Here is a 26,201-nt window from a genome sequence, read left to right on the forward strand (position 1 = left end):
GTAAACAAATAACGCCCATTCACATTCTGATTCACACGTTCTGCACAGCAACTCAAGTTCCCGATGAGTCTGCGTGATGGACACATCACCAGGCCCTTCAGCTTCGAACCTATAATGCCGGGACGCTGGAGGCATGACTTCAGGGCTGCTTGATACATACATATTAATGCAGGTGAGGCAGTGTTTAAATGGGCCGGTACTGAGTACTGGCACTTTTTTTTATTTTGAGTGGGAGAGCACCTGCACTTCTTGGGAAAAACGTTAAACTTTTAATTAGAGAGTACCAGCACTTCTCAGAAATAAGCAGGTACTCTGGTACAGAACACCTGCATTTATATGTTTTCCATTTCAGCACTGAGGTGAGGTGACGTTGTATCGGTTGTAAGCACTTTGTCTCCTAAACAGGTGGGAGTTTGAAGATGCCATCTGCTTCAATAAGATTTTAGTTAGCGATGTTCCCCGTTTCTTTGAAAAGATTAGTAGTTTTCAGAGCCTCCCTGCTGCCTCTGCTCACAATCAGCCTGCGGAGCTTTCGCGCATGCGCACTGCTCTTTGCCCATCCCATCTTGGCCCTAGTTCTCATCGAGGAAGAACGGATAGGAGAGGGGACCGGGAGACGCCAGAAAGGAGCAGGGAACCCCTCCTGCAGCATGGAGAGAAAGGTATGAGAAAGAGGCGGGAGTGCAAAGAACCTCCCGGCGAGATTGCCACAGTCCCCACGATAGTTATGATACGTTCCCCGCCACAGCTTCACCAGCCCCTTCCAAACAGCTGAATATCTGTGTGCTAGACCTGCATTAAACATCGCCACCGCTCACCCCCAACAGATGGATCACCAAATCTTTCTTGCACAACTCCATCACAACCCATTCATCACATCATCCTCGTGAACAGCTGCATTACCCCGTCCTTCCACGGACAGAATGTGTCTACTTACCATGTTCCAAATAGGCATCTCTACACCTCACAGAGTAAACATAAATTCTGCTTTAATATCCGTCATCACTACCTCGATGCTCCTTTGCAAATCATTTAAAGTGCGCCGTCGAGACGTAAATTAGCCCATGCACCTAAAGAGAAAGACTGTTCTCATTTGTGAAGTGCTGGTTTTGCAGCTATCTGTGAATCCCTGCACCTCGCATTGTTTTTTGTATTATGATTACTTTCTTACAACAAAGGTATTGTAAAACAATGTGAGAGCTATTCCCCACCTGGATTGTTAGCCGGGTACAAAAGTGTGTACTGCATTGACTTCCACAAGCTTGCTCTTTACAGCCACCTGCAGTCTCAATGCTAAATCGAATGCATGGCAGCTCAAGAGAAGAACTGTGAGTCTTTCAAAATGGTGACAAGCTATCCATTTCCATACTTCACACTTAAAGATCACAAATGTCTCTTATTCTCATCTATTGTTGCTCTGCTACCAAGTAGCTGGAATGTAAGCTGTTTTTATAGTTTTTGTAACTTGCGGTCGAAGTGCATAGAAGAGTATGGGAAATATAATCCTGAGCGCAATGGTGGAGGGGCCAGTGAGTGTGACGAGGTCCCAGAGATGTGCCTAAAAAAACCTAAATATTCTTCAGTTATTTTGTTGGCATTCCGTTCAGGTAAGTACATATACAATATAATGCACACACTTTAAATGGAAAAAATGCAAGTTAAAGTAATCTGTGGTAAATGCACTCTTTTTATGGTATGTTAAGAAAGCTCATTTGGTCGATGAAAGCGCTGCAGATAAGTGTGTGTCGCCAAACAGCCACAGAACTGAATCCTGGTTGGTGCAGAGGGTGAATATTGATGTGTATTCATACGAAGTCTCAACCTTTGATAGAAAACTCTGTAAACACGTGTTAGTATTGGAGCTGGTCTACGAGACAATGCCCAGTTGCATTGGGCTTAGGGCTTTCTCATTGCTTTATAGTCACTAACATTTGCTCATTCAATCCTCCCCCTTCCAACCCACACCCTTGAAGCCTTTTCATTTTTGTTTTTAATCTTTTTTTTGGGGAAGGGGGGGTTGGGGGGGGGGAAGGAGGACCCGGCAATTGCTGTTTGCTGTTTGCTGTTTGCTGTTTGCTGCAGAACCATTAAGCATTGCCAAAAGGACTACTGCACCAAGAAAATGTGATTTATTTTTTACCAATCCAAGGGGCACTAAATAAAAATAATACGGTGCCTGTCTCATTCCGTAGCGCATATGTGGTGACACATGCCCCACATATGGAATTACATGGCCGACAGAAATGGTAGTGGCAGCAATCCTTTTTTTTCCCCTCATTTTTCCCTGTTTTTGCCAATGCTGTATAGTGTTGGCAAAGCCAATAGGTCGGCAAGACAAGATCTATTGACTTTGCCAGTGACTGCTTTAAAATTTTGTTTCACACATGTGGTATGTTAAGAGGCTACAAAATGTGGAAATATATCTTGTTTTTTTAAACTTAATAAACAGTTTAAAAAATATATTTATAAATAAGCCATCGGACTGTACCTAATATATACCCTTTTTCATAAGTTTCCATTAAAAGGACACACTCCAGAACTCTGCTGGTAACCCCTTAAATTACTTCTCAAAAAGAATAAATCTTTGTCACCTGGAGCATTAAGTGACTCCATCACATAAAGCTGTATACTGGCTCTCAAGAAGCCTGCAGATTTGCCGATTAAGCAATTGAACACATTTACATTTCTTTTACTTAGTACACACGCTGGTGAGAAGGCTTGTTTCTTCATTTACTGTCTCCCTCTCCCCTAGATGTGCATTACAAGAGACCCAATCCCTTCACTTTCAGCAAAGAGGCACCTCAGGGTCATCATTAACCTTACAGGGACAATTCTATATTTTTAACTAAAAGTGTGTAAAACAAAAACAGTTTGGGAACATAATTCCCAAGGATCCCACCCACTTCCCACATTAACCATTAGATATATCCAAATCATTCAGTACACACACATGTGTGCAGCACAGAGCAGTGCCACTCCCCTCTCCTCTCTGAAACCGCCTTTTCATTTTGTTATTACCATTTGAGGCATTTTTGTTATCCTTTGTTGAAAATGTTTCATTTGAATTTAAAGGTAACTTAGCTACCAAAGCCCTGTTTAAAATGAATTTCTTCCAAAAAGAAACATAGAAGAAATTCAAACTGATGTGCAGGAGCGCTCCAGAAAAGCAATTGACAGTAAGGTTGCTCCAAAGTCCACTCGAATTACAGCACTTATACCCTGGTGCCTTGCTCCTAGAAGTTGGGAGAAGTTTCCAGAAGGGATCTCTGAAGTTCTAGGAACTTCCTGCCACCCCTGCCCTGGCTTGTAGCTGTTTGCACTGACAATACAGGGTTGGTAAGCCTATTGTCTTGTGGCAGAGCCTAGCCTATTCAGTTGCAAGTGGGGATGTGCTTAGCTCTGCCCTCTCATCAAGTCAGGTAATGGCCCATTCAGGCTCTGCTAATCGCCCTATTGTGTTACTGCCTGGGATGAATTGACAAGGTCCTATCTGTCATTTACACCCAGTCATGTGCCCTAATGCAGGTTACAGGCACAGAGAGCTAAGGGCAGGAAAATGCCAAATATTAAAAGTGGAATTTTTCAACTTGTAGTAATAAATCTGACTTTACCATTAAAGAGGGTTTATTACTACAAGTTCATAGGTACCAAACACGATATATCTACTACCCCTGGTTTAGGAATTACAACGTATTAATTTTAATAAGGAATCCCCAATGCTACCCAGTGGGTGGGGTAGGCCGCTCAATAGTTAGAAAACTAATTTAGGAGTTTTTCACTCCTTGGTCATGTAAAACTAAAAAGTAGACGTCCTTCCTTTTAATGATCAAATTTGCTTTGACTCCGAGATCGGAGCAGCGTCTCTCTGGTGCACTCACCAAACCCCTCCAGGAAATTTTAAACCAAATTCCTCAGTTGTCTTGTTGGTGACCTAAACTTCATCATGCTATCATTAAATTTATGTTTAGTTTTACTTCCAATACCACCCCAAAAATTTCAAATCGAAAACATCCTTTCATATTGAATTACAAATACTTATTCATCATTCAAAACGTTTCTTCCGATCCTGGTGCATTTTCGGTCCCAGCCCTTCTTCAGGGTATCTACAAAGTAAAATATATCTAATAACTGATAGGGCTGGATTCTTAGTAGTCTATGTGGTATCAATATGTTACTGTGCCCATCATCCTGTAGTGCTCATATAAATGTAGGTGTCTAAACGCAAGCATGAAGAAATCTATTATCACACAATTATCCATTCACTTCTCTTGATTAATTAATGGAAAAATCAGAATCAAAGAGGAAACTGACTGTCCGTTATAAGCGTGTCACGTGCAATCATGCAAAATCATTCAATAGGTGTTAGTGCCGTAGTTGAAAAAAATAAGTTAAACATGATAAGTCTTTTTAACGTATTCTTCGTGCATGCGGTTAGTATTGTTTATGCATTCACTTATATCATAGTGAAATCTGAGTCAAAATAAAGTGAACTCAGAACACGATAAACATTATCAGGGCTCGAAAAAGCTACTTGACCACTCGCATTGGCGCGTTTTATTTTATGAGATCGAGCTATTTTAAGATTCCACTCAATCCTTCTGGAGAGTGGACAAAGAAACAGGTGTTCTGTTCAGTCAGAAACTGAATTAGCAATTAGGATGCCTTTAAATCTTATTCTTGTCACATTTGCTCTGTGTTCAGACAGAGGTCAAATGTCAGTTTGTCTTCTTGCAATGCAAATACTTTTCCTCCTGACTGCAGAGTTTCAGGATTTTGTAAGGTGAACTGTCTGACCTATGTGAAATGAAAGGCTCTTGGTATCAGGTTTTTCCTAACACACAACTTTTATATAGCTAACTCAACTTAACAAACATTTCAAAATATATTTCAGTACTATGGAAGACCATTTTTTCTACTTCTGTGTGATGAAAAAAACATTTTAATAGAATGGTAAAAAAAAGTCAGGACACTTTACTTGGTGATGTGCAAATGATAAATGTTTTCTGAAACCCAATTTTCACAAATTATTGTTAATACACTGTATAGTTTTATCAGTAAAGCTGCAAATTAGTGGGAAGGTTTTGAACGATTCTTGGAAATTTACTGTCTGTAAATGACAGTGCGCTACCACATCATGCTTTAGTAATATATTTATTAAAAGTGAGTGTTTAAACATAAACTGAGAAACACTCCTGCCCTGATGGCAAAGCTATTAGTAAACTAAGAGGCAAGTCATGCATGGATCATGTGTACCCTATATATGGGCTAGATTTATTATACATGGAGCAAACGTTTAGTGTATTCAATCAAACACCACAGGATTTTTTATTTTTATTTTTTTACAGCAGAAATACTAAACTCACGTATTTGAAGGTGCACTCATATATCAGAATGAAGAAAGAGGCGACTGCAAAATACAATATTTGCCTGGGATCACACAATTTGAGACCTGTTTCAGGGTCAAGTACATTACAGTCTGGTTGAGTAGATTATTCAAGCTACTCGACCTGCAGGTCTAGTAATATTTTTATGATTTTTCAAGGCCTGATTATAAATAACTCACATGCAACCGAAAGCTGAAAAAGTGTTGAATAGTGTGCTTAGTTTTTATGCTTATCAAGAAAATACATCTAGATGGTTAGTAACGAGTATCTTCATCTACGGGATATCTTGTTGTGCAAAAAAAAAAAGTGATTGCATCTATTCAAATGGAACAACTTCAACATTCTCACTTTGGAAATGCATAAATCTCTAGTCATTCATCTTGGCGCCTAACATAGTTACCATGTTTGTTAAGCCTAAGTAGGAGACAACTAACTATGACGGACTGCTCTATACATCGTAAAGCGTCCGCCATAGTGAAACATTCTTCTGTATAGATAACTCAGTCTGAAACATTATAAATCCAAATTATGAGAATAAAGTTATGTGGTATGTCCCGCTTTTAATCAAAACTATGTGTGAACAGACGGTGTAATGTTTTCCTAAATCAATATAATTGTAAACCAGCTCAGGGTGGTTATATACCCCTTAATCATAAACAAACGTAACTTTATTCGTATGGGCTATTAGCACATTAGGAATATATAACTGATAAAACAATCACAATAAATTCCAAAATAAAAAATAATCTACCTAGTGCTTCATGAAAATAAGAAAATCTTTACCACTGAAAATGTATCAAGTACTTCAGTTATTGAAAGCCTGATGCTTACAGTGATATTTAATTATTATAAGGTTTAACATGATAGTCCGTGTATTGATACCTGTGTTAAAAAATTTAAAAAACAAAAATACTGTAAATCATATATCAAATTGTCTGCACAGAAGCAGCTCAATTCAAAACGATCGTTAAGTCCAAGTAGACTCAAGGTATCTAATTTTTTTATCCAAAAAGCTTGTCTTTGTAATAAGTTTTCTATGATCAGCTCCTTCTCTTATCCTTACAAGTTCCAACACTGTGAGTTATACTTGACTAATACTATGACCTTGACTCCAAAAGTAAGCAGCTATAGTAGATTTTTCATTTTTTTGTCTGAATATTGTTTTTATGTTCCGTGATCCTGGCTTTGATTTTCCGTTCAGTTTTGCTCATGTACACCAGTCCACATTGATATTTTAACAAATAAACCATGTTTTGGTGTCACAAGAGGCTGTGGTTTTTAATTTGATTTGTGTTTCCTTCCATGGGTGAGTAATGGTGGTACCTTTTGATAATATTATTGCGATTGCCACAGTTTAAACAAGGAACAGTTCCTTTATGGATAAGAATCTCTTCATTCTGGACGTTATTCTTTAACATCTCGCCAAAGTTTTTAGATCTTTCATATGGAAATAACGGTGGATGTTTAAATATGACTTGAAAATCCTCCTCTGTTTGTAACACTGGCCAATATTTTAATATTGTATTTTTCACACTGATGCTTCTGCTAGAAAACGTTGAAATGTAAACTATTCTTTCAGTCTCTTTATTAGATTTTGTAGAAATTAGTAAATCTTATATGTGCTTGCTATTTACCCATTCTACAGTTCTGTTTATGACAGATATAGGATATCCATGTTTTGTAAATTTTGTTGTCATCTTATCCTTACCTTCTTCAAATTTAATCGGGTCAGATATAATCCTCTGTATCCTTAGCATTTGTGAATCAGGTAAATGACATTTTAAAGCCTTTTGGTGAAAACGGTTATAGTGCAACAAGTTATTCCGATCTGTAGGTTTGGAGTATACATTGGTTTCTAAACCTTTTTCTATATGCGCGATTTCCACATCAAGCAAAGATATTTTCTTCTCATCAAATGTGTGAGTAAATCCAATGCGATCGCCAGCTTGATTCAATTTATTAATAGCTGTCCTCAATTTCTTAGGAACCTTTCCATATTATGAAAATATTGTTGTTATATGCGCAGTGCAAAATCATGGAGAAATTATACCAATACCACCCTCAGTGTGCCGTAGCGACTGTGGTTGAGTATACTGGTGAAGTTAGGAAAAGTGAGGCATTTGCTCCAAGAGAGGCAGTTCTGTTATGTGGGTGTCTGGTAATGTAAGTTGTGAGTGTTTAAGTATTCGCTTACTGTCTCTTCTTTAGGCTGTGGTGCGCCCCCCAGCACATTCTGCCCTGGGGCAAGCAGAGAGGACCCTCGCAGCCCAATTGAGCTCCGGAGCAGCGTAGGGCCCCGTATCAGGACCGCCGGTTGGGGGGGAAGCACTCCTCGTATCAGTGGGGATCTCTTGGGAAGTCTGCAGCAGGTCCACAATTTTGTCTAGCCGATGTCATCCACGTGCTTGTCTCCCCCGCCGGCTTTCGGGCCGACACAACCTCATCGGACGCAGAGGGTCGCACCTTTTCCAGGCCCCATGGCTAGGTACGCGAGCAGCCCGCGTGTCCCATTGCGCCAGGCGTTAGACTCCCCCACGGGCAGACATGTCTCTCAAATTGACACGGGGAGCCACCCATCATGTCCCGACCCTGCACAGCCAACTTCCAGCAGCCCGCACAGGCTGTGGCAGTTATGGTTACAGGCCTGCATTACTCCGCATAGCTCGCACCTTCCTTCCAGTGGTTGGACCACTCCAAATCAGCCAAGCTCTTCAGTCCTGGGCCAGCAAGTGTTGAGGTGGGCCCAGGGGCTTTGATGGAGATTTTTAGGTGTCCAGGAACTACAGGATCGGTTAGGATTATTGGTGGCCGACAGAGCACTCTTAGCTTGCAGCCATCTTGCAGGCCAGCAAGTTCCGTCCCCTCTACAAGGCACTTACATGTAAATTAAATATGGCAATCAGGTATATGTCTATCAAACCATGTTTAGGGGAGTGAGCACATGCACGTTAGCTCTGGTTAGCAGTGGTAAAGTGCACAGAGTCTTAAGGCCAACAGAGCAAAAATCCAGACAAAATGAAGGCAAGCAAGCAAAACGTTTGGTGGAAGACCACCCTAAGGCTGACAGGTCTAACAATGGCTTATAGGAAGTGAAGGACAGAAAGAGAAGATGTTTAAAGTTTTGACTTCAAATCTCTTTCAGAGAAGAGTATTCCTCTCTCTGATCAGGATCTCCGGCCAACAAAGGGGCCTAGTCAAATAGGCAATGACTACTCCAGTCCTTGCTGGTGCCTAGTTAGAGCACCCAAGTGGTCCCTCAGAATAGCTATGGAATTACATTGGCAGGTTCCACTCAGTATCTAGAAACATATAGTGAGTTTGCTAGTTGTTGAATCATTTTTCTGTTGAGGATTTCAGTTTTAAGGTACACCTGCAGGAGGCTGGCCTGGCTTATACTGGGTACGTTGTGGTACTTACACCTTGTGCCAGTTCCAGTTATCCCCTATTAGTAGACTAGAGGTGTTTCTAGCAGCTTAGGCTGATAGAGGTAGCTATGGCAAAGCATCTTAGGCTGAACTATGAGACATGCAAAGCTTCTACTATACCACTTATATCATATAGCACAATACCATAAGAAAATACAATACGCAGAGTTACTAAAAATAAAGGTACTTTTGTTTTAGTGACAATATGCCAAAAGTATCTCAGAGGATGCCCTCACTTAGGAGGTAAGTAAAATACACAAATTATATGTACACAAACCCAAAACAGGCAAGTAACAGTAAGAAAAGTAGTGCAAACAACATAGAATCGCAATAGGTAGACATAGGCCTAGGGGCAACACAAACCATATACTCCAAAAGTGGAATGCGAATCAAATATGGACCCCAGGCCTATGGGAGGTTGTAGAGGGTCTCTGGGACTGTAAGAAAACAGTAAGGGGTGTCCAAGATACCCCACCCCAAGACCCTGAAAAGTAGGAGTAAAGTTACCCTACTACCCCAGACAGACAGAATAGTCGTGATAGGGGATTCTGCAAGAACCACAAGCACCAGCAAAACACTGAAGAGGGATTCCTGGACCTGAGGACCTGTAAAGGAAGGGGACTAAGTCCAAGAGTCACGCAAGTGTCCAGGGGGGGCAGGAGCCCACTAAACACCGGATGAAGGTGCAAAAGGGCTGCCTCCGGGTGGAAGAAGCTGAAGATTCTGCAACGATGGAAGGGACCAGGAACGTCTCCTTTGGATGGAAGATGTCCCACGGCGTGCTGAAGGTTGCAGAAGTGTTTCCACGCAGAAATACCGCAAACAAGCCTTGCTAGCTGCAAGAGTCATGGTTGAGGATTTTGGGTGCTGCTGGGGACCAGGAAGGACCAGGGTGTTGCCCCTTGGAGGAGGAGACAGAGTGGGTGCTCAGCAACTCAGAGAGTCCCCACAGAAGCAGGCAGCACCTGCAGAAGTACCGGAAGAGTCACTTAGAAGATCTGAGGACAGCGGTCGACTCAGAGTCACAAAAGAGGGTCCCACGACGTCGAATTTCAACTCAGCGAGTTGGGCAATGCAGGACGGAGTACTGGGGACCCAGGCTAGGCTGTGCACAAAGGAAGTCCTGGAAAAATGCACAGAAGCCGGAGCAGCTGCAAATCACGCAGTACACAGATTTGCAGTCTGGCGTGGGGAGGCAAGGACTTACTGCCACCAAATTTGGACAGAAGTGCCACTGGACTGTGGGAGACACTTGGACCCAGCTCCTGTGTTCCAGGGACCACGCTTGGCAGGATGTGAGGGGACCCAGAGGACCGGTGATGCAGAAGTTTGGTGCCTGCGTTGGCAGGGGGAAGATTCCGTCGACCGACGGGAGATTTCTTCTTGGCTTCCAGTGCAGGGTGAAGGCAGACAGCACTCAGAGCATGCACCACCAGGAAACAATCGAGAAAGCCGGCATGATGAGGCACTACAATGTTGCTGGTAGTCGTCTTGCTACTTTGTTGCGGTTTTTGCAGTCGATCCTTGGCAGAAGTCGAAGTGGGAAGTGCAGAGGAACTCTGGTGAGCTCTTGCATTCGTTATCTGAGGAATAGCCCAGAGGAGAGACCCTAAATAGCCAAGAAAGGAGGCTTGGCTACTGAAAGAGGTAAGCACCTATCAGGAGGGGTCTCTGACGTCACCTGCTGGCACTGGCCACTCAGAGCTGTCCATTGTGCCCCAACACCTCTGAATCCAATATGGCAGAGGTCTGGGACACACTGAAGAGTCACTGGACAGTGGGAGTCACTTGGACAGAGTTGCTGTGTTCCAGGGACCACGCTAGTCTGGATGAGAGGGGACCCAGAGGACCAGTGATGCAGTCTTTTGGTGCCTGCGTTAGCAGGGGGAAGATTCCGTCGACCCACGGGAGATTTCTTCAGAGCTTCTGGTGCAGGGTGAAGGCAGGGTAGCCCCAGAGCATGCACCACCAGGAAACCGTTGAGAAAGCTGGCAGGATTAGGCGCTACAATGTTGCTGGTAGTCGTCTTGCTACTTTGTTGCGGTTTTGCAGGTGTCCTGGAGCAGTCAGCGGTCGATCCTTGGTAGAAGGTGAAGAGGTAGATGCAGAGGAACTCTGGTGAGCTCTTGCATTCGTTATCTGAAGAATTCCCCAAGGCAGAGACCCTAAATAGCCAGAAAAGGAGGTTTGGCTACCAAGATAGGAGGATTGGCTACCAAGAGAGGTAAGAGCCTATCAGAAGGAGCCCCTGACGTCACCTGCTGGCACTGGCCACTCGGAGCAGTCCAGTGTGCCCCCAACACCTCTGTTTCCAAGATAGCAGAGGTCTGGGACACACTGGAGGAGCTCTGGGCACCTCCTCTGGGAGGTGCTGGTCAGGGGAGTGGTCACTCCCCTTTCCTTTGTCCAGTTTTGCACCAGAGCAGGGCTGGGGGATCCCTGAGCCGGTGTAGACTGACTTATGCAGAGATGGGCACCATCTGTGCCCATCAAAGCATTTCCAGAGGGTGGGGGAGGCTACTCCTTCACACCTATTTCCAAAGGGAGAGGGTGTAACACCCTCTCTCAGAGGAAATCCTTTCTTCTGCCTTCCTGGGACCCCGGAAAGGCAGTTTGGCAGTACCCGGGTTCTGTGTTAGAGACCCGGGGATGCATGGAATTGTCCCCCCCGGTATTGAGATGACAGTTCCATGATCCTAGACATGTTACATGGCCATGTTCGGAGTTACCATTGTGATGCCACATATAGGTATTGACCTATATGTAGTGCACGCGTGTAATGGTGTCCCAGCACTCACAAAGTCCGGGGAATTTGCCCTGAACAATGTGGGGGCACCTTGGTTAGTGCCAGGGTGCCCACAAACTAAGTAACTTGGCACCTAACCTTCACCAAGTGAGGGTTAGGCATATAGGTGACTAATTAGTTACTTATGTGCAGTGAAAATGGCTGTGAAATAACAAGGACGTTATTTCACTCAGGCTGCAGTGGCAGTCCTGTGTAAGAATTGTCTGAGCTCCCTATGGGTGGCAAAAGAAATGCTGCAGCCCATAGGGATCTCCTGGAACCCCAATACCCTAGGTACCTAGGTACCATATACAAGGGAATTATAAGGGTGTTCCAGTGTGCCAATGAGAATTGGTTAAATTAGTCACTAGCCTGCAGTGACAATTTTAAAGCAAAGAGAGAGCATAAACACTGAGGTTCTGGTTAGCAGGGCCTCAGGGATACAGTTAGGCACCACACAGGGAACACATATAGGCCACAAACGTATGAGCACTGGGGTCCTGGCTAGCAGGATCCCAGTGAGACAGTAAAAACACCCTGACATATACTCACAAAGAGGCCAAAAGTGGGGGTAACAAGGCTAGAAAGAGGCTACCTTCCTACAACACCTGTCAAATTTCCCTGTTGACGACTTTCAAAAAGACTCCAAATATCATCACTTTGGAAACCTGTATAATCTAGAATGCCAGAGATACGTCTCTAGGTATGACCTATAGACTGCACACAAAAACAAACCGCATAGGCCCCCAACAATCACACTACCCAGGGACTTATTTAAGTCAACTACTGTACTAAATGCCACCTCTAACTCCTAGTTTACTTTATATGTACATTTAAATGTTACACCTGTTAATATCTGAACCAGGGCTAAGCTAGTATCTTGCAAAAAAATGAATTGCATATAATTTCAGTTTTGGTAACCTTCCTGAGGGAAAAGTACTTTTATGAAGGTGAAGTGATGTGAAATTACTGTCCAACAGGATAAAACACAAGGAAGATATAAAATAATGTTCAAATAAATACACCACAAATGTATAGGACGTATGCAGCTAAAGTAAGAGCAGTAGAATTTGGCTTAGAAAAACTGAACCAGTCACTCAAAATTATAAGGAACACTTGTGTTACAACGGGTGGCTCGAATAAATTAAGGGTGCAGGAAGTGCTAGAAGGATCTGGAAAAAAAGTTCTACATTTTTAAGAAGTTTCTTTGTGGGGAATTCATATGGGAGTTATGGCAGTTAAGCCCCTTTACATAATATCTTTTGCAGGCATATGTGTTTAGATATTGGCGAGCCTAAATTATTTATTGGGGTTCTTGATACAGGTTCTCAAGACCTTGGTTAAAAAGTGCTAGAGCCCTTTACAGAGAATGGCATAGAAATGACATTGAAAAAGTAAAAATAAAACTATTTAATAAAAACAGGAGTTTAAGTTGTAGGAAAGATCTTGGGCCCATATTTATACTTTTTGACGCAAAACTGCGCCGATGCAGTTTTGCGTCAAAAATATTACCACCGGCTAACACCTTTACTGTGCGCCATGCGGGCGTCAAATTTATACTTTGACGCACAGCGGCGCAAACCACAGGTGTAAGTCATTTTTTTTCTACGCACATCGCAGCGTCACGTCGTAAAGGAAAATGACGTCAATGAGGCGGAAATGACTGAGCCGATTTACGACGCCGCAAACAGGATATGCAGCGTTTTTTGACGCAATAGCATTAAAATTCCCTGCAAAAACAGCCATTTCAGCAGAGGAGAGCCAAAATGGATTCCAGATGCCTGTACAGACCCCAGGAAGATGACAACAGACCAGGAACCAGGACAGGGAGAAGAAGAAAAGAAAGTGTCGCTTCAGAGGAGCGGGAAATTCTGGTAAAAGAGGTGACGGAACACCAGCACCAAATGTTTGTCATCTCAAAGTTGCCAATCAGTAGGAGAGAGGCAATATGGCAATAAGTTGTTGACAAGATTAACAGTGTGGCAGAAGTACACAGAACAGTTATCGAGTGCAAGAAACGCTGGCATGACTGCAAGCGCAGGACCAAGGAAAAGATGGCCAGGAACTGGAAGGCAGCACTGCAGACTGGAGGTGGGAGTTCAGCACACCAGGAGGCCCTGGACCACATGGAGGAGATGGTGGCAGCCGTCATCCCTGAGGAGATTGTCACATGGATTCAAGGACAGGACAGCGCAGACTACCAGGAGACAACGCACATGCAGGGTAAGTCGCATGGGAAACTAAAATGCACTAATGGGAATACCGACTAGACAATGCATGTAAGTCATCATATACATTGAGTGGTATGGGTAAAGGGGTACAGCACAGGGGCATGGCCTGTAGAGAGAAGAGCTAGGGCACACCATAACACAACACCAACAACATTTCCATGGGGGTATTCGGCCATGCGAATGATGTTGCAAAGGTAAAGCCATGCCAGGAGAGAAGGGCACAACGTCAAACTGACATCCCGTCACACATCAGCCACTATACCCCCTACATTAACTAGGGCCAAATTAACAACCTCTAGCCATACCGACAACTGGAATGTAACATTGACAACAGTTGCCACTACCACCTCCACTGTGTGTACTGGTCAAGTAGTCAATGGCAGTAACGTCCCCATGGATCATACACACCTAAATTAGAGGGTTTAGGATGACAACGTTAACAATCCCCTGAAACAAGACAAATGTTCCAGTCTTGTCAAATCTGAATGCCCATAGTTGCCGCAAACATCAGCCAATGTCATCAACATTAGGAGCTACACAGCACTAATGTCACACCCATGCTGCATATGTCAGGGTCCACCCTGTGCCTGGATCACAATGCAACATCCCAAATGTCATACTGCTCAGACAACAGCACTGGGGGGAGGACACATGTAACTGGTCACCGAAATACACCTGCACAGTCAGAGGAGGAAATGGGACACTGCTACGACAATCAGGGCAATCCAATGTACCACACATTCCCCAACAATAGCTGTACACATTACCAATGCTGACATCCATATTGTGCCATAACAATGACAAAACATAGTATACACTACATTTCAACTACATATAGGTGGATGTGAAAGATCAGAGACTGGGGCAGGTCCAGATTGTTAAGTGTGCCGCTAGTGCCATCAGAGCACCCACAGCCAGTGAAAGGTCTCACCATGAGAATGGAAGTAGACGGAGGGTTGAGTAGGACAAGAAGGTGGCAATTCACTATTTGGCCAAAACCAACACCTAGAGGATATGATGCTGAGAAGTCTACTAACTGACCACAATACATGTGACATGCAGGTGGGGCATAGGCCTGGGAGAATGCCCATCTGAAAGTCTGGATCAATGAACAGGAACCAAGATCACAATGTTAAATCATCACAAGGCAGGCATGTCACATTACAAATGCCACAACACAGACACTCTAATTGTACCCTATTTCATTGCAGAGGGGGTGCAAAATATGGCAGCCAGCCTTGAGGGGCTGCGTTTGTGCATGATGTCATCTGCAGATCAGGCAGCAGCCATGCAAGCGCTAACATCCATCCTGCAAGGACTACAACAAACTGTAAAGGAATTCACCACTGCAGTAAGGGAGTTGCCACAACACCTCGCACCCGAATCCTTCCACTGCATGCACGAATGCAATCGCGACCCCCTCATGGCCGACCTGGCTGCCTACCATCATGATGTGGCTGCTATTCTTAAGAACCATCAGATACTCCTTGCAGCAGTACTGCCCTTAAGACCCCCACAGGTAGCAGCTACTGGGATGTCTGACTCCACGTCTACACACACTGAGATGTGTGTTGCCCCTTCACAACCACCGCCAACAAGGACAGAGGAGGCAACACACACATCGGAAGATGAAGACATGGAACAGATCACCTTCACACGTAAAAGTGCCCAGAAGCACTAGCCCCTGCCACATGGCCACCTGTTACCAAGGTCCTGCGCTTCGTAACATGCCAGTCTTGCAACAACTGTACTCAAGCACTGTTCTGCAAACCACTGTCTATCTTGTCAGCCTGCCTTGTGATTGTCTCTCACGAACTCATTGGCAAATCCTGTCCCTCTGCACTGTCTGACACTTCACCCCAGCATGTTCAATGAATTGTCCTTTAGCAATTGTGTAGGATCACAATGGAAGAAGTCACTATAAAGGACTAACAATCATGGACAATGTACATATAGCACTACAGCACTTTTCAATAAATAGCACTTACACAACCACTTTGTCTCTGTGTAATGTGACACATCAACCGTGCAGTAGACCACTGAATTCTGCCTCCTGTCAAATTACCTAGCTTGTCAATACAACTGTCCTGAAATAATGTAGGCTGATAACTATGCACAGTGGCCTGGATTCTACCATACTCCTTCCCTTCCCTTCCTGAGGGTAATATCTGAGGAGAAGAGAAACTATACACCATAATGCTGTGTTGGACAGAATAATGCTTCCTCAAGGGATATCTAAACCATAAAATAGTGCCTTCAAAATGTTGCCTCAAAGCAAAACTAACACATGTAACATTGCCCACAAATATAAGCGAACTGCATGAATGGAAGTGTATGAGTTTACATCCAAATAAGTAATCATGCTGAACAGTTTAACACATGATCTATGTGAGTCATATACACTACACTACAAGAGAGCTTACTACCACTCACCTTATAAGGGTTTCCTTGGACATCAGACTGCAGTAAGACATAACACAGTGTCCCCAATCATAAATCTGGAAGCACTGTATCTGACATTGAAAACATACTTAATGAAAAAAACACGTTGGGATCCATAGTAACTGTGTTTGGTGGTTGCAATGAGTGGTCTAATCTTTGCAAGGTAGCTTTGGGGTAGCTGCCAATGTTACAGCTCAGTTGGGATTTGTTTGCAGCATAGGACACAAAATGTAATACAAAAGAAATACTGTACATTCATGCCAAGGTCCTGATCTACAAGCATGTCACACATACTGTAAAGGGTTTACTACATATTTATTAAACAGTGAAAACAGAAGTGAAAACTCGGAGAAAAGTCTTACCTACCCTAATCTACTCTAACTACTCATTACCCACAACTGTCCCTAACTAACCTAAGCTAAACTTACTTATCACATTTAACGAAACGTTCTAAACATCAATCCCCCACCCCCTTATGAGATGGGACAAATGGAGGACAACAGATACTAACCTAAATACATACTATCCTATACTAAACAAATATATATATATATTTTTTTTTTAACATTTTTTTTATACATATATTTTTTAAACACAGAAGAACCCCAACATTGCCCCCCATCCACACACTCAAAAAGAAACAGTATAAATATTCAGGACCCCCCACCCACTAACATTAACTAAACTAACATCCTATAATAACCTAACACTAAGCCCCCTAAACCAACAAAGTATAAGAATCAGGAAAGAGGAGGGAGGGGAGGGAATCATGTCCGTCAACACTGCTACAGGTTGGCCCTCCATAGGGTCCTCTTGATTGACCGCACCTGCCGGTTGACATGTCGCACCTCCTGCCGCAGTTGACTCATCTTACGCAGGACACGGTCCAATTTACGCTGCATATGTACAAAAGCAGCAGGGTCAATAGCTGCAGCTGGGGTGGTCTGGGTGCCAGCCGAGGAAGTGTGGGGCCGTGTAGTGTCCATGGCTGTGGGCTGCCCTGCAGGTGTTGCTGTGCTAGGGCCTGGAGCACTTGCTGAGGTGGTTGCCGCAATGGTCCCAGCTGCCTGCTGGTGGTGCCACCTAGGTGGTAGTGGTGGTGGTGCTGTTGGTGGCTGTGGTGAGCAAAGAAGGGCCACCTTGTGGGAACGCCCTCCAGGCTCAGGAGGCCTGTTCGTGCCGGTATCTGCGGGCCATTTTTCAGTACCCAGACTCTACTTGAAGTATGTGCTGATACATCATTGCCCACTGTTGAAACTCCCTGACCTGGATGGGTGTCATATTTGCAGCTGTGAATCCAAATAGAAAAACTAACATTAGGAACTGCATTGTGTGAAATGGCACAAGAAGTAAATCAGACAATACATCTATTGTACTTGTAACAGCTCATATCATCATACAGATCATTGATTGTCCCTGAGAAAGTACATGGCATGCCAGCCTACAAAAGTTCTATCACACATAGCACTTCCAAACCCTACAAGATGGGTAACAACTGGCATGATTTTGGCATAATTGTTCTGCCAGTTGTCAGCTAACAATAATGCTGCACATCCTCCACAACTGCCAGGGCTACAAATGTCATTGTACAAGATGGAAATCTAGGGCCACATGATCTGCAAGTTGTAAATGGACTTGCTAGTATAGTACTCATGTGGAAAACATGAGTGTGTATACTAGGTTCAGACAAAAGATTCACTGATTTACATGTCTGTGTACCAAACTTGTATCATCAGTCCTAGGTACACTATTCACAAACCCATGCCTGTGTTTGAGGGTGGGGGGTGGACTAACAACTAACAATTTCTAACAAGGACACCCAGGAGGCTTAGAAAAGCTGGACATGTGTTTGGCTCCACACACACAGACCACAGGTAAGGAGTATCTCCAAATAGGAGACAGCAAACCCTTGACCAATCCCAGCACCACACGTCTGGAAATGCAGACCTTTGTCCACATTTTTTACTACCAGTAAGCCATGACTTACAACAAACACAGAGATGCAAGAACACCCCTGGCCATGAGTTGCATGCACACCTAGGCCATAGCACTCAAGTGCCACATACTCGTAGCACTGCATATGGAGCTACATGCTGCTAGGAAGTTCAACCTACAGTTTAATCAGTACATTAGTGAATTAGGAAGCAGAAGTCTGTGGGTAAGCATTTTGCAGCCCCATTCTGGGAGAATTTGGGTCTGACTGGCTGACTAAATCATAAATTAGGTCCAGTGCGACTCTTTCTGATACAAGTGTTATCCACATGACTCATCCCTATTCACATTGCGGGGCCTACAGGACTGACCTAGAATCCCTAAATAAGACAATAGGATAAGGATTGGACAACTCAAAGATGGTGATAAAATAAAATTCCACTCATGGAACAAAACAAAAGATTGGCCAGCGCATCGCACCTTGCTATATGTTCAACATACAGGAGTCCATCACCAGCAAACACAACAGACATATCAACACTTACTGGAGTTGTCTGGGTCCTCGAATCTAGCCACTTTGCCAACAGTGTAGGGTGCTGGTCCACCTGTAAGGCATGGAAGGGAGAAATGTGCACTGTACAACAATTCCAAAGGCAATTACTATGTGTATGATTACATAAGTAATTAAAGCCACTCGGACATGATGATACTGCATCCGATATAGCACGCATAACATGTACATACCATGGGTTTCCAGTGAGTGTTACACACATATTTGCATACATGCAGTGGCCCTAACTATCATGTGGTGGCAAACATGCTCCTTCATTAGTGAGCAGACATAATAATGGAGTGTATTCGTCTCATCATGTGTATCCAAGAGAGACATCTAAAGCCACTTTCCTTAGGAGTGCATTACCAGTCAACCAGCCATTGTGACCATGACACATTTATGACACACAGGTACAATGTACAGAGGGGAAGGGCCAGTTGTTAGCCCTCATGTTGTTACAGTTTCTTCTTTTGATGCGGCCCAGCTATGATGAGTTGCACCAACCATAGAGATATGAACCCATGTGCATACCTTTAGCCAGCCACCCCTAAACGAAAGGTGGAACAACAAACACCAAATACCAGCCTAAGATGTTAGCTGAGGGCAGCTAGAACTTGTTCCCTAGGTGTCCAAATCCAGATCTGATTTCTTTTTTTTTAAAGATTTTATTATACTTTTTTAACAAAACAACAACATTGGCATAGAGGTAACTTTACTTAAATTGCTGCTCCCCCCTCCCTCCCCTCATGCTTCAACTTTTATAAATGTAATTCACAGTTTCCAGGTCTCAATAGGGTTAGTTGTTACAATCCTCGCTCGCTAAGCATTAGGGTTCATGTGTGGCATTTGAGTCTGTGTCGGAGTCCGTGGTGGATATACTTGCTTCTACGGTGGATGCATTTGGTTATTTTAGTTTTTCCAGAATTGATTCCCATTGGGAGGCATCATCTCTGGGCCTGAGCTCTCGTAGTGCCTTGCATAGCAGTAACGTTCCTTCCACATCTGCCCCCTTCTCTAATGAGTTTTGCCATCTGGATATTTGTGGGCTTGTTGGGGACTTCCAGTTTGTGGTTATTTCCTGTCTCGCCAAGATCAGAGCTAGGTCTATAAACTTGTTGGAAATTTTAAAAGCCGTCGGGTGTGGGAAGTCCCCTAGTAGAGCCACTGCTGGAGATTTATTCAATGATCTATCCGTGCAGGCTGAAGTTTTTGCAAAAGTCTCTTCCCAGAATGCGTTAAGTTGGGGGCAGCTCCAGAGCATATGTATGAAGCTAGCTGCAGGTTCCGCACATCTGTGACAACTTGTGGAGTTTGTGCTGTAGATTTTGGTGATCATTTGTGGGGTCAGGTAGGCCCTGTGAAAAATGTATAGGTTTATTAATTTTAACCTGGCATTTCTGGATACCGAGTAGACATGAGAAGTGATCTGATCCCATTGCGTTTCATCCCATTTGATATCTAAGTCCGATTGCCATTTGGATTTAAGTTTTGCTAGGGGCAAGCGTGTGCTAGCTTGTAGCACTTTGTAGATTCCTGATACTACACTTTTTTGATCTCCAATTGAGCAAATAGTGTTGCAGCTATTATGAGTGGGGGGGTTAAAGGTTTCCAGTTCTCCAAGTTTTTGTTGGGCGATTTTAATGATGGCATTGTGGGTGATGAATAAACCGGGGGGAGGTCATATTGTGTTTGTAGCTCAGTGTAGGTGTGGAGTTTCCCTCCTCCGTATAGGTCTCCTAGTTTAGTAATATTATGTGATATCAGTTTGTTGAGACCTGGGATATTTTGCTTCCCTAAGATATGGGTCAGACAGGAGAGTGGAGCTTCTTGGGCGTATGGAGTGTTAATGCGGGAGCGCTTCAGATATTGGTACCAACAGTGTCTAGCTGACTCCCATTCTATCGGGAGCAGTTGCTTGGATTTCCGGGGGTTCAGTAGTATGCCCAATATCCTGTCTATGGAGCAGTTTAAGGGAAGGCATAGTTCGGTGTCAATTGGAGGGTTCCGCGATAATTTTGCGATCCATTGTAGTTGTCCTGCCCAGTAATCTATTTCCATATCAGGGGCGGCTAGGCCACCCTCAGCTGTGGGTCTCTGAAGAGATCATATTGCCATTCTATGTCTGCTTGGACCCCAAATGAAATTTGCGGACATGGACTCTATTTCTTTGAATATTGCTTTCGGGATTATGAGTGGGATGGTTGAAAAATAGTACAACAGTCTAGGCAGCACTATCATTTTAAGAAGAGCAATTCTACCTGTGACTGTTAGAGGCAGTGTTTCCCAGAAGCGCATACTGGCTCTAATCCCTCTGAGTGCTCCTTGTATGTTTCCTTCTAGTAGGTCATTTACTGAGTGGTAAATCTTTACTCCTAGGTTTTTGAATGTGTTAGGTGACCAGGGAAGGCCTCTTGTATCATTTGGTTCTGGGGTTTCTTTGTGCAGTGGGAAGATGGTGATTTCCTCCAATTAATCCAAAGTCCGGAGGCAGTTCCGTAACTTTCCATCATTCTCATGGCCTCAGGTAGGTCTGTTTCTAAGTTTTGTATGAAGAGCAGCATACCATCTGCGTATAAGGTGATGTGGTGGGACCAGTTATTTATTGGGATGCCCTTATAGTAGAGGCCTGTTCTTGCCATTTGCGCTAGGGGTTCTATTGCGATTGCAAAAAGAAGGGGGGATAGTGGACATCCTTGTCTTGTGCCCCTGCCGCCCTGAAATGGAGGAGATATGTAATTGCCTGTTCTTACTCTTGCAGTAGGGTTAGTGTATATTAGTTTGGTCCACTTTACAAATCCTTTGCCCAGCCCCAACTTTAGGATAGCTTGTTACAGATAGTCCCACCTTAAGCTGTCAAATGCCTTCTCTATGTCGACCGAGATGATCGCCGCTTGTGGTAAATTCGGGGGCAAGGAGCGGAGTACTGATATGAGGCGTCTAATATTTTGGGATGTGCTTCGTTTGGGTATGAAAATCGATTGGTCTTGATGTATCAATGAGGGCATATGGGGGAGTAATCTGTCAGCTAGGATCCGGCTTAGTATTTTGTAGTCTATGTTGAGCATTGATAGGGGGCGGTAAGAGCGATTATCTGTGGCGGGTCTATCTGGTTCCAGCAGGGGGATCATAATAGCTACGTTGGTGGATTGGGGGAGGGAATTACTATTCTATGCTTCTGCATATAATGCGCAAAGGTGGGGGACTAGCAGGTCTTGGTACTGGTGATAAAATTCTAGTGGAAGCCCGTCCGCTCCTGGGACTTTACCCCTGGCCATACTTTGGATTGGAGATTTTATTTCCGCAATCAGTATAGGCGTCACTAGAGTTGAACTTTCTTCTGTTGTCAGATTGGGGGTGGTGAGAGCCTCTAATTCACGCAACTGGGTGGGGGTCAGTGTTACGGTGGGGGGTGCATATAAAAGTGCATAGTACCCGTGGAAGACATAATTAATTTCTTTTTGGGTGTAGACGTGTGTGCCCTGTGAGTTTTCGACTTCGACTATGACTGGTTTTTTTTTGGGGGGGATCCAGATCTGACATGTATCCGAAATGAAGGAAGGCCACAATAATCCCTAAGATTTTTGGAATTTCCGTGATCGCTTTCCTTACACACTCACCAGACACACATGAGACATATGTTTGGGCCACATTGCTATCATCAATTGACGTGAAGCCTGCACTCTTTTTCAGCCTCATGTAGTGTTTCAAAAGTCAGTCTAGCTGTTGCGTCAACAAATGTTGGTAATGAATTGGAAATTTCTATACCTCACAGGCAAATGTGACCTATATCTATACATAATTGGCTCCTGATTTGTGTAGCTGTTTGACACAAAGGCCGCACCAACTTACATAATGCAAAAGTATTCAGTAAGTTTGCAGAGCTCTTGCTTCCTAACAGCTAGCAATTGTGGTCCTTAACATAGTACATAAATGACCATGTATGTTTCCGAAGCATTCCACACACTCAACAACATTGCCGGCAGATATTGTAAAAATCATCTGATGTCACTACAGAGCATTTAATCGTGCACATTTGCATGAATTGTACTCACCAACAGAGCCACCAATCACAATCCCCAGGTGGTCCAGCAGATCTTGCTCCCTGGAGATAAGGTCAGCCCAGCGGTGCTTCAGCTGGTGGTCATTCCTTGGTGTCCGATAAATGCGTTGCAGGTGATGCAAGACCTTTGCCCACCGGAGCCTCCGTGCCTCAGTGTGATACCCCTGTATCACCCGCCCACCTGCCTCAATCATAAGGGGTAGGAAATAGCACACCAGCCATATAAAACCACCCAGCTCCTCCTCACCCATCTTGCCAAGATGAGGCCTACCCAACATCTTAGCAGCAAAAGATAAATAGGGGATAAAGGGGAACAAAGGAGAATAGGGGGAAAGTAGGATAGGAAAAACTTAAACTAAACAACTAATACAGCCCAACTAGACCCAAACTAACACTACTCACAACAGACTCCCAACAAAACAAAGACAATACTATACAACACAATTGTACACAAAAAACACTCAGACAGGATGCAACAACAATTTTTTATTCACAAAAAGACAAGAAATAGACCACACAAGAGACAAAAGCACAATTTGACCAGATGAAACTCTCAACACAGCCACACAGTCAGGAAGTATCAAAGACTGTAAAGTGAAAGTGAAAGTACACCCACTGTACCTATTCTGTAAACAGGATATCCTATTACATCACTTCCTGCCTAAAATGGCAGCCGCTTTTATCGTTATGCGTCAAAAATTTTGACGCATACAGTCTGGGCGTCATTTCTTTCGACGCACAGGAGTAGAAATGGAAATAGTTTAACACTTAACCAATTTTCTGAGGTACAGTGGGGAAGAGTCAATGGTGTTTTCAGGGCATTATGTGTCATTTTTCGGGCATAAGCGTAATTGTTTTACGCTTGTGCGTCATTTTTTTACGCAATTGCGTAGATTTCAGGTCATTAACTGGGTTTGGGTCATTTTACCATTTTAATGTTATATTACATTTGTGACTAAACTGAGATGGGCTGATTGCACCCACTTTGGTCATGACGGTGTATGGGTGTAAGGAACTGCCTCCTTGGCATGGTTAACCCCTGACTTTTTGCCTTTGCTGGTGCCAAGTTATGATTTGAAATTGTACTGAGGCCTGCTAGCCAGACCCCAGCACCAGTGTTCTTTCCCTAAAACTGTACCTTTGTCTCCACAATTGGCACACCCTGGCATCCAGGTAAGTCCCTTGTAACTGGTACCCCTGGTACCAAGGGCCCTGATGCTAGGGAAGGTCTCTAAGGGCTGCAGCATGTCTTATGCCACCTTGGGGACCCCTCACTCAGCACATGCACACTGCTTGCCAGCTTGTGTGTGCTTGTGGGGAGAAAATGACAAAGTCGACATGGCAGTCCCCTCAGAGTGCCATGCCAACCTCACACTGCCTATGGCATAGATAAGTCACCCCTCTAGCAGGCCTTACAGCCCTAAGGCAGGGTGCACTATACCACAGGTGAGGGCAAAGGTACATGAGCACTATGCCCCTACAGTGTCTAAGAAAAACCTTAGACATTGTAACTGCAGGGTAGTCATAAGAGTATATGGTCTGGGAGTCTGTCATACACGAACTCTACAGCACCATAATGGCTACACTGAAATCTGGGAAGTTTGGTATCAAACTTCTCAGCACAATAAATGCACACTGATGCCAGTGTACATTTTATTGTGAAATACACCCAGAGGGCATCTTAGAGATGCCCCCTGAAAACATACCCGACTTCCAGTGTGGGCTGACTAGTTTTGCCAGCCTGCTACACACCAGACATGTTGCTGGCCACATGGGGAGAGTGCCTTTGTCACTCTGTGGCTAGTAACAAAGCCTGTACTGGGTGGAGGTGCTTCTCACCTCCTCCTGCAGGAACTGTAACACCTGGCGGTGAGCCTCAAAGGCTCACCCCCTTTGTTACAGTGCCACAGGGCATCCCAGCTAGTGGAGATGCCTGCCCCCTCCGGCCACGGCCCCACTTTTGGCGGCAAGGCCGGAGGAGATAATGAGAAAAAAAAGGAGTCGTCACTGGCCAGTTAGGACAACCCCTAAGGTGTCCTGAGCTGAGGTGACTCTGACTTTTAGAAATCCTCCATTTTGCAGATGGAGGATTCCCCCAATAGGATTAGGGATGTGCCCCCCTCCCCTCAGGGAGGAGGAACAAAGAGGGTGTAGCCACCCTCAGGGCTAGTAGCCATTGGCTACTAACCCCCCAGACCCAAACACACCCCTAAATCGAGTATTTAGGGGCCCCCAGAACCAAGCAAGATAGATTCCTGCAACCTGAACACGAAGAAGGACTGCTGACCTGAAGCCCTGCAGAGAAGACAGAGACACCAACTGCTTTGGCCCCAGCCGTACCGGCCTGTCTCCCCACTTCGAGAAAAACTGCAACAGCAACGCGTCCCCCAGGGTCCAGCGACCTCTGAAGCCTCAGAGGAATACCCTGCATCTAAAAGGACCAACAACTCCCTAGGACAGCGGTCCTGTTCCATAAAGACTACAACTTTGCAACAAAGAAGCAACTTTTAAAGACCACACGTTTCCCGCTGGAAGCGTGAGACTTTCCACTCTGCACCCGACACCCCCGGCTCGACCAGCGGAAAACCAACACTACAGGGAGGACTCCCCAGCGACTGCGAGCCCGTGAGTAGCCAGAGTAGACCCCCCTGAGCCCCCACAGCAACGCCTGCAGAGGGAATCCAGAGGCTTCCCCTGACCGCGACTGCCTGCTTCAAAGAACCCGACGCCTGGGAAACACACTGCACCTGCAGCCCCCAGGACCTGAAGGATCCGACCTCCAGTGCAGGAGCGACCCCCAGGTGGCCCTCTTCCTTGCCCAGGTGGTGGCTACCCCAAGGAGCCCCCCCCCCTTGCCTGCCTGCATCGCTGAAGAGATCCCTGGGTCTCCCATTGAAACCTGTTACAAACCCGATGCCTGTTTGCACTCTGCACTCTGCCGCCCCTGTGCCGCTGAGGGTGTACTTTCTGTGCTGACTTGTGTCTCCCCCGGTGCCCTACAAACCCCCCCCCCCCCTGGTCTGCCCTCCTAAGTCATGCGTACTTACGTGCTGGCAGACTGGAACCGGGGCACCCCCTTCTCCATTGAAGTCTATGCGTTTTGGGCACCACTTTGACCTCTGCACCTGACCGGCCCTGAGCTGCTGGTGTGGTAACTTTGGGTTGCCCTGAACCCCCAACGTGGGCTACCTTGGACCCAACTTTGAACCCTGTAAGTGCTTTACTTACCTGGAAAACTAACAAATACTTACCTCCCCCAGGAACTGTTGAATTTTGCACTGTGTCCAATTTTAAAATAGCTTATTGCCATTTTTGCCAAAACTGTACATGCTATTGTGATGATTCAAAGGTCCTAAGATACCTGAGCGAAATACCTTTCATTTAAAGTG

General features: G+C 44.6%; 1 protein-coding gene across 2 annotated transcripts in view; it reads left to right on the top strand.

Annotated features, from left to right (window-relative positions):
• The first annotated feature begins 553 nt into the window (after positions 1 to 553).
• Positions 554 to 26,201, top strand: part of SMARCD3 (SWI/SNF related BAF chromatin remodeling complex subunit D3) — a 2,604,506-nt gene continuing 2,578,858 nt past the window's right edge. Inside the window, exon 1 of one of the 2 annotated variants that reach the window (XM_069210707.1) lies at positions 554 to 662. In XM_069210707.1, the coding sequence (XP_069066808.1) occupies positions 651 to 662 (12 nt within the window). In that variant the 5' untranslated portion in view covers positions 554 to 650. The remainder of the gene's footprint in view (positions 663 to 26,201) is intronic. The other variant, XM_069210708.1, reaches the window with a different exon arrangement.

The sequence above is a fragment of the Pleurodeles waltl genome, chromosome 10, assembly GCF_031143425.1.
Source record: "Pleurodeles waltl isolate 20211129_DDA chromosome 10, aPleWal1.hap1.20221129, whole genome shotgun sequence".
NCBI classification, from domain to species: domain Eukaryota; kingdom Metazoa; phylum Chordata; class Amphibia; order Caudata; family Salamandridae; genus Pleurodeles; species Pleurodeles waltl.